Source organism: Pelodiscus sinensis, chromosome 8 (genome assembly GCF_049634645.1).
Source record: "Pelodiscus sinensis isolate JC-2024 chromosome 8, ASM4963464v1, whole genome shotgun sequence".
Taxonomy (NCBI): Eukaryota; Metazoa; Chordata; order Testudines; family Trionychidae; genus Pelodiscus; species Pelodiscus sinensis.
This window is the reverse complement of record NC_134718.1, coordinates 57,198,197-57,207,907: the sequence shown is the minus strand read 5'-3', so window position 1 is coordinate 57,207,907 and position 9,711 is coordinate 57,198,197. Positions and strand designations below refer to the sequence as shown.

The following is a 9,711-nucleotide window of genomic DNA, read 5'->3' as shown; positions in this document are numbered from 1 at the left end:
AAGAGGCAGGGCCAGGGCAATCAGCTCTCTGCACTGCTCAGAGCGCATCAGGTTGGCCCCCATTCAGCCCTCAGAGCCACCTGGCACTCGGGCAACAATTTAAATGACTTGGGGCTCTGGGAGTTGCTAATGCTGTTATTGCCCTGGACCCCTTTGAATCACTGCGCCCTGGGGCAATTGCTCCCTTTGTCTCCCCTTTCTTCCACCCCATCAGTAGGTCTGACCTAGCACAATATGACTGAGTAGCTAGATGTGAGTGGAATACAAAACAAATGTAAGGAACTGGAAATACACACACACACACACACACCCCTGACAAAGCGCGTTAATGTTTAAAAGGCATGTGTTGGAGGACTCTGACAAACTCTGCACCTTACCACACCAAATAAATATACATGTATATATACATACATACACACACATTGAACTGAAGCATCAGAATTGATTTAGCTCTTATGTTTCGTGTTTGAATCTAGGTAGCATTTAAAATCTAACTAATAATCTAACAAATTACTTCCCATGGAACTAATTGAAACCTGTCATTTAGGCAGACCTTCTTTTCATATGCTACATGTTAGAAAGATGCTCCAATTATTCCTAAAATTTTGCATAAGGTATCAAAGCAGGAATGTAAGGCAAAAATAAAAGATTTATCGCAATTTCCCTTCCTTTCTGAACACCCTTTGACACAAAGGATAGTACTCTTCAGATATTAATATAAATGCTTACTGGCTGGCTGGAATTAACAGAGAAAACTTTTCAGAAATAATTTTTTTGTTAGCAAATCACACAAAACATTTTCAGCTCAAACTAATATTCTGCAATCACCAAAACACACACAGACACACACACACACACACACACACACACTCAAGTCTGTAAAATGATTCATGCTTATATGTGTGAAAGTTTGTTTACTAGCCCCTGTACTAAGAGAATGGTTTGCTGGTATGAGATCTACTATAAAGCCAATAAAAAGAATTGCTTGATATGCCCCTTCATTTTAAGTACAGGAAACCATTTTATAAGACACAGGATTAAAAAAAATAAGCTGCATGACATTTATTTTGTAATGTTAACATTAGAAAACATAGAAACGTTTTATTGTGGGTACAAAAGTTAACAGATGTTAATACTTTTTCCCAAAATTTTTGATAAGTAAATCGGTGTAATTTGCATTTGTATTACATGGCTATGTCAGTGTGAGTGGGTGTTTTGAAAGTAAAAACGCAATACTTTAAAACAAACACAAACAAAAGAAATGCAGTAATATTTTGTCTGACACCAGCAATATGCCTGATATTAAGGAACAATTTGGAAAAATATACTGGAGCCAGCATGAAATAATCCCTTAAAAGGATGGTAGTATTCCTATGGCAAATCATTATAACCTCTCTCTCTCTCTCTCTCTCTTTAACTTATGATACAATATAGGAACAGCCTGAAAGGCTACTATCAGGCCAGAAGATCTGGAACCCATTATCAAGTCAATGAAGACAATACTAGTTAATTTGATGCATGAGCAATACAGAATGGAAGCTCTACTCTTTTTAGAGCAGTACATTCTGCTATGGTTATAGGCAAGATAATGTCTTTCCTTACTTCAGGAACTCATTAAAGACTCTTTCCCCTTCCCCCCACCCGCCTTAGAATGAGTTTGCTATTTTGGCCTTAGAAAATGCTTTAGTGATAGCTACAAAACCCGAGATACAGAAAACAGAATACCTTCTTATTAAAGGATTTTTTTAAATATGGAAATTTTGATATTGATAATAACAATAATCTGACATTGAAGTTTCAAACACAAATAAATCAAAACCATAATTCTCCCCAAATTAGTAATATAGTGTAAATATTTCTTTTTTTAAAGATCTGACAACTACTAAAGTCTGAGCAATATAACTACTAGATCTCTGTGCTGCCTGCTTAGAAATGCCATTTAAATTACAAAAAACAACCCTATAAACGATTAATTGTTTTGTACATTACCAATTATTTAATAAATTAATGATATACCATTTTCCCTGAAAGCAAAAAGTATTTTCCACCTTTGAATGGTGAAAATTAAGAAATTCTGTGTAAGAACAGCATTTAGCAAATAACTGTTTAAAAAAGGACTAATTTGCTAGGTGGATTCGAACATCCATTTAAAATCAATACAAAAAATAATTCACTGTAAATATATAATATATATTTATACATATTTTGAATATATTTACATACATCCAGCACCTATATACGGCATTTGTGCTCTGTAAGTGTGTGCCAACATATATTTTCTTCAATATTACAAAATAAACAAGAAAGACAGACTCAGAGTTTGCCTTAAGTCCAACTGGTCAATTGTACAAAGTCCACTGCATCTTGAAGCCAGCTAGAAAATTGACACGGTGAGGTACGTCCATACCCATCAACATTCTCCTTTTGGAATTGCTTAAGAGATCCAAACGATATAACTCTTTACACATGTTCTGACCATCTTCCTCCAAGATATTTTTTCTTATTATATTTCATATGTACAAACAGAAACATCAGGGTCCTGGAGAAAAGAGTTCTTTACTTATGGTAGGTAGGTTGTCATTCTTGTTTCTTTATTCCTCTGAGGAATAAGAATGCTTTCCTTTCATGTTTTAACACTACCATTTATGTGTTGGTACTTTGGAAGACAGGGTTCATAAGGCATTGGATCAGGAGAAAAAACAGAGTCATCACCTGAAGAACACGAACTCCTAGTGTCGGGATAACTGGGTGAATACTGTTCAAGGGGTCCACTGAGGTCCAGATATTCCTGTAAGGGAAGAGACAATGTTATTTATATAAATGACAATAGCACTATGCCACCTGACTTGGCTTTGTCATGAAACACGTATATTCACAGTCAAAAAAAATGATCAAACAATTCTATGCTAAGAAAGTTTTGAATGTAACTCATCTAACTACTGCTTATACATCTGAAAGAAAGAGAGAAAGAAAGAGTCAGTCAGGCTAAGGCAGACAAGTCATTTATAACGTGAGCATTAACCGCACCAGTGGAAATAAACACGCTCACCACATCAAAAGAGGACTTTTCACTTATAATGATAAAAATGAAATTTTCGTCCTAAATAGAACCATTTTTCTCTAGCATATGGCAATGATTTGGAGAAAAAGATACTTCCAGTCTCATATTCCTTTGGTCAGTTTGACTATCTGGTTTTAAATTCAGATTTAAACAAGTACTGCATGGACACACTTATGAGAACTGAAATGAAAAAGAAGTTATCCACATTCATTGGATTTTGCTACTCTACACTAAATATTCTAACATGTTTTTTTCTGTTCTTTCTTTTGTCTCCTCCAGCACCACTGGGGCATTTGCAGAGGTCTTCCAGGGAGTACATTAACTCATCTAGATATTTACCTAATTTTACAACAGGCTACATAAAAAGTATGAGTGAAGTCAGTACAAACTAAAATGTCATATAGAAAAAATGACAGCGTAAGCAAGCTCTCTGTAACAGCCTGCTGGGACACTTTCGTATTTTGATGTCTAATTCTGTAAGCCAGTAGTTTTTAAATGAGGCGACCAGGCCTGCTGATGGGGGTTACAGGGTACGCAGAAGGGGCAGTTGCTCTGGGGCTCAGAGATTCAAAAGGGTCCAGGGCTTCCGGCCGCTGTTGTTGCCACTACTGTGGCAGCAGCGGCTGGAACACCAGGCCCTTTAGAATTGCTACATTGTGCGCTGCAGAGCCCATGCCACATGCTCTGGCGGGGCCAGCAGGGGGTTGGGTGGGGTGAGTCACGCTACATCATCCAGGGAGTGCTGGGGTGCTGGCGCCCGAGGCCCCACTTCTTTCAGATGTACGGAGCCAGCCCCCTCCCCTATGCCCAGGGGTTTGGAAATCCTGATTGCTCCCCTGGAGTAGACATGCGGGGTATGTAAAGCAACTCAAACTCCTGAAAGGGGTAAAGCGGCCAAGTATGGTTGAGAACTACTGTCCTAAAGTAGCCATCAGTGATCAAACCATTGCAACAAAAAGGAAATAATCCAGTTTAATCCAAGATTCAGGTTCAGAAACTTGCGGTAGGCCTCCCCCCCGGCGCTTTATGAAATTGTCTTCTGGATACAAACATGCATAACTCAAAGACACTTGGGATAAAATACCTCACGTAACCTGTCCATTTGAATGGATCTGTGGATCTGATTTTGGTGCATGTATCATGCTTGTATATAAAGTTAGAGATTTGTGGTAGGGGATGGTTTAGGGTTTTAAATGTGCAAATGGAAGCCATCAAGGGTGTTTCCAATGCTCGGACACCTCAATGCCTGGGTGATCACCTGAAAAAACAGCCTCCTTTGTCCTTTAAATCTAAGCAGTGGTTGGTCTTAGCAAGACGTGAACAAACTAACTGGTAGGGTCTAATCAGGTAATTTTCCATGTAAGGGTGGAATATAGAAATAAAGAATTCCTGCCAGCGGAGGGCGGAGGCCATTGGGGCACAGTGTTATTTGCTTAAACTAAACACACGAGATCTTTTATGGGGAAGAGGCAATACGCCTAATTTATTGAGAATACAACAGTTTCAATCCTAAAAACAGGAGCGGCTTTGTGAGCCGCATTTTTGGGGGGGCAAGAGCCACATGCAGTTTGCAAGACGTGGGTTGACCATGGCTGGTGTAGAGGAAGGCATCATATGGCCAGCTCCCGGGTCTCTGATGGTCATATGGGCCAGAGCAGTGTGCACTCCGCTCCTATCCCAGACCGATGCCCCCCTCGCGTGGCGCCCAGCAAGTGCCCCCTCCTTCCCCCCTACACTAACATCTCTGCCGTGCTTCTCACTCCCCCACCCCCACCAGATGCGGTAGGGAGAGATTGTCCCCCGCCGGGCTTCCGTCCAAAGGAAACACCGGACATTTGATATATCTGGTATTTCCTGTTTTTTTTACCGGACGGAGCCCGCAAATACTGAACTTTCCGGGTGAATACCGGACACCTGGCAACCCTACCTGGGGAAGCAATCAATGTGTACATCCTCCTTTCGTTGTTAAAAGGGGCTTGTCTGAATGGTTCGATTGAGGTTCTGATCCCAGTTGGGGGTTGCTTCCCTGGATGCTATGCCTGAAACTGCATTCCCCTCAGATCTGAAGTGATTCAGTGTCTGCATTGCTCTTGGGGTGGGGGGGGGAGGGGGGAGGAGAGGGCAGTGATCTCAGCTCTGTCCTGTGGGGGAGATTAGGAGATCTGGCCCAGCAGGACAGGGTGGTGAGAAGCCCCAAAGAGCTAGGAAGCAAGTGTCAGTGGCTTTATCAGCACACTGGGAAGGAGCCCCCAGGGGTCTTCTGTGACCGCACCCCATCACAAAACTTTTGCTAGAAACAGCAATTTTGGCAAGAGGATAAAGTTATTTTTTCCCTTGAACTTTTTCTCTTTCAACTCCTGGAGGGCAGCTGTATTCATGTAATGCTCTCTTGTCATTTGCTAAACCACAAGTTATGATCAGGCTGACGAGACAAATCTTATCTCTCTTCAATTTATACTGCAGCGGATACTTTCATTTAATTATTTGATTAAAATTATTTTGCAAAATCATATCTTACAGTGTCAGATCTTTGGAGTTGTAGTTTTAAAACGAGGGCAACATTGGAGGCTTTAAAACAAACACATGCACCTAGGAGGCAACAAAACAGTTCCTGCAGTTTTGATCCAACATAACTTCTTATTTCACAAGCAATTTTCTGACGGTCTGAAGACAGTATATACATGTATGTTAAAGACACAGCTCTAGAGCACCGGAATGGTCTGGAAATTTCTGACACAAAGGGAAGCAGGAAGTACTGGAACATACATGTGTATGAGAGAATTCTCATTTCATTTCTAGCTCAGTTTCCCAGATCCAAGAGTTTCACATAGTTCAGTTAATAATCTGGGTGGAGATCTTCACCTCTCCTACTCCAGCCCCTTTACAGCACATAGAAGAGCCAAAATGGTGTAAAAGGGCCTAAAAGCCTCATATCAAGCTTGAGGAGAATAACTGGAGCTGGCCTGGTAGAATACAGTGATAAGGTTCCTCCAAAGACCCCTTGCAAGCCCCAGCGCAGGTATGGGGATGGGTGGTAGGGGGACATGGCAAAAGCACTGGGGAGATTATGGGCTGTCCATAAATTAGCTAGGTAGTCTGCAGTAACAAATCGGCTTCTGTAGACGCCATAGTCTCTAGAGCAGCCCAGTATCAGGAGGGTACAAGATGGCTTTAAGCCCCTTCTCTTCTTCTTGGGAATGCAGCGTTTACCCAAACCACCAAACTTGTTAATAGCTGTGATTTAGTAGTAAGAGAACTGAAATCATCCCTATCTCCATGTTTTAATGCATTGCTTGCCGCAACTAAAAGATTCTCAGACTTCTAAAAATTAGGTTTTAGAATAAACTAGAATCATGTATATTTTTTAACTGGAATGGTGCTAGAAGTTGCCCTTGTAGAATTGGATAGTTTCTCCATACTCCCCTCTGGGTTTTTGTTCTCTCAAAAGAACTATTTCAGTGGCCCAAATTAACTCCTAGACAGACCATCTGAAATTAGATCATTACTTTGGCTGCTTTTTCTGACCTAATTGACTGAGAATCAAATTAAGTTGGTGAATCCAGAATATGATAAAACTCCCCCCCCCCCCCCACACACACACAAAAAGTAATGTTGAAATATCACTCTCCTCCCCCCCCCCCCCCCCCCCACATTTTTCCTGGATGTTGATATGCTGAAAGCATTATGAGATATGCAAAGAGGTGTGTGTGTGTGTGTGTGTGTGTGTGTGTGTAGGTAGGTAGGTAGGTAGGTAGGTGTGTAGGTGTAGGTGTAGGTGTGTGTGTGTGAGAGAGAGAGAGAGAGAGAGAGAGAGAGAGAGAGAGAGAGAGAGAGAGAGAGAGAGAGAATGTCTTGTTACATAAATCAAAACCTCTAGAAGGAAACCATGACTTAATTAAGCCACCTACTTTAACTGTAGATGACCCCCAGAAGAAAACTGAGAAATAGAATAATAATAGAAATACAGCAGAGTTTCATATTTTAATACAATCCATTCATCTAATGAACTCCTTGTTCTGATCTGCTGACTAAGAAGTGAATAATTTACTTACCTCATTAGTTGTGAGAGTGAGAATGCGATCCAAGTCTTCTACCAACTGTTTAAAAGTTGGTCTCTGCGAAGGCACGGCATGCCAGCAATCTCTCATCATCATATAGCTGTATAAATATGCATTTCATTGGGTTAATTAGCCTTATATATTCCTGTTGCTTGTCCACTCAATTCACAATTACACCTGAACCTCTGTATTCCAGATGTCCCTGATTTGGGAACGCCTGTGGTTCGAGGTGTACACCTGTGGAGCGAGGTGTACAGCTAGTTCGGATTAGGAAGCCTAATCCGAACTAGCTAGTCCGTGCCACGTGTAGCCGCACGGACCGGGGTCCGACCCAGCTGGCATTTAAAAATGGCGCCGGCCGGCTTTATGCAAATGAAGCCCGGGAAATTCAAATCCCGGGCTTCATTTGCAACTCCGTATGACTACATTACCCCCCCTAGTTTGAACTAGGGGGGTAGTGTAGACATACCCTATGCTAGTGTTTTATTACTTCAACAAATAATGGTCCTTACAGTTCATTGGTGCAGTTGGCAGGCTTATCCATTCTGTGCCCTTCTTTAAGCAGCTTAAAAAGTTCCTCCACTGGAATTCCTGGATAAGGCGAACCTCCCAAAGTGAAGATCTCCCACATCAACACACCAAATGACCAGCTATGGAATAAAAGGTAACACAAAAGAGGCAGAACTGTTATTCCTTGTTACTTTCTGCAGCAGTTCTGTGTTTAAGGACCAGATTCTACCAGACTTACTGAGTAGAACCTGACCCCTCAAATACATCCATGGATTTCACTCAGATGATTCATAAAATAAGAACTACTCGATGTGAAAAACAGTGGCAGAAATTTGGTCCGAAGTTGGGCCAGAATGCAACAGTCCATCTTATTCAGAAAAACAGCTATGTATAAAATTAACGTTATGCATTTGCAACGTTATGCATCTGCTGATTTCAATGGGATGTAAGGAAATGTTTACATTTGATTGTGTGCATAAGTGCTTTGCTGAATAGGGACAGTCTTAAGCACATTCTTAAATGTTTTCTTGAACTGAGGCGCCTCTGTTTGATGTTCTCCAAATGTCCAAGTTGTCAGTTTTCAGGGCTATTGTAAATAGAACTGAAATTGTATCTTACAGTATAATTGTTTATAGAATACATATATGGAAGAGAGGTTGGAAATGTTATGACAGAACATTTCTCTTTCAAAAATGCCAATTCATTAAAAACGAAATGTTCCAGTCATGTGTCATTTTTGGCCATTATTTTGTAGGAAACCAGGCAGGAAACCTTAAGGAGTTTTGGAGCTCAGCACCTAGAAGAACCTTGGCGAATGGGAAGATTATAAAATATAGACGATAAAATGTATTTGTCAATGTAAGAACTATATGCAGACATAGGGAGAACTTCCATTGCAAGTTTGCTCAAAAGTTGCTAAAATTAAACTCTGTTTTAAATATAAAATGGGGCTCGTGGTGCTGATTACCAAATCTCTAGCTATGATTGAAAATCTCAGCTCTTGTTTATAGAATAAACAATAGCTCTTGGCTTTAACCCTTCAATTCCTCATATGGTGTACATGGTTGTTGCACTCCTATTTAAGTGCAAGAGGAGGTTACATATCAGGGTGGGGAACCATTTAGGTCAGGGGCCACACACAATGGAGAAGCAAACAAAAAAACAAACAAATCCTCACTGATGTGGCCCTTGACTGAGAAGGAGAAAGACACTCCCCACATTCCCCTGCCACACCACAGCCTACAGGGGCCCAGCTTAGTAGATTTTGTGTGCTCCAGCCCTATGGGGTGAAAGTGTGTATGGTGGAGGGAAAGGGGGGGGGGGTTTGGAGTGCTAGCGTGGGCTCCCCAGTGCTAGGAGGGGGGGAGCCCCAAGCCTCAGGGGCCAGATCCAGGCAAGCCAAGGGCTGTATCTGGCCCTTGGGCCTGAGCTTCTCCACCCCAGTTATATAGAGATGCAAGTAGTCTGATTAGTGCGGGATTAGACACCTTCCTGTCCTGTCCCCTTTTAATTTTAACTAGGGATGTGAAATTTAGGTGACTTTAGTAATCAAGTAGAATTTGTATTGACTATTCGATTACTCGATAGGGGAAGGCAGCCAGCTCAGTCCTGGTGTGCACCACGACCAAACCCTGCTGCAGCTCTGCACTTTAAAAGGCAGCAGAAGCTGGGCAGCCTGCTCCCCCGCTCCTATTGTGTTTTACATTGCAGAGCCACAGCGGAGTTTGGTCTCCAACCTGGCACAAGAAGGGACATTTAGGAGGAGTCAGGTGGCCCCACTCATTCCCTGCTCGTGCTGTGCCGGGGACCAAACTCTACTGCATCTCTGCAATTTAAATCACAAGAGGAGCCAGGGGGGCAGGCTGCCCGGCCCCTACTGACTGGCTGCTCTGGCAGGGCCACAGCTGGGTTTTGTCCCTGCCAGAGAAGCCTCCCCTGCTCCTCTGATAGATTATCAGTATCTGTAAGCTGGCTCCCCAGAGACAGTGGGGGAGGGAGGGGTGTTTGCAAGTAGTCAACTCGACTACTCAATAAGCTTAAACTTATCGGGTAGTCAACTAACCAACTACTCTCTTACATCCC

General features: G+C 42.0%; 1 protein-coding gene across 10 annotated transcripts in view; it reads right to left on the bottom strand.

Moving 5' to 3' along the window:
• Positions 1–1,037: 1,037 nt before the first annotated feature.
• Positions 1,038–9,711, bottom strand: part of FGFR2 (fibroblast growth factor receptor 2) — a 131,361-nt gene continuing 122,687 nt past the window's right edge. For all 10 annotated transcript variants that reach the window (XM_075935341.1, XM_075935342.1, XM_014573599.3 and 7 more), the window contains 3 exons: positions 7,632–7,769; positions 7,114–7,219; positions 1,038–2,788 (listed from right to left, as the gene is read on the bottom strand). In XM_075935341.1, coding sequence (XP_075791456.1) covers positions 2,624–2,788; positions 7,114–7,219; positions 7,632–7,769 — 409 coding nt within the window. In that variant the 3' untranslated portion in view covers positions 1,038–2,623. The remainder of the gene's footprint in view (positions 2,789–7,113; positions 7,220–7,631; positions 7,770–9,711) is intronic.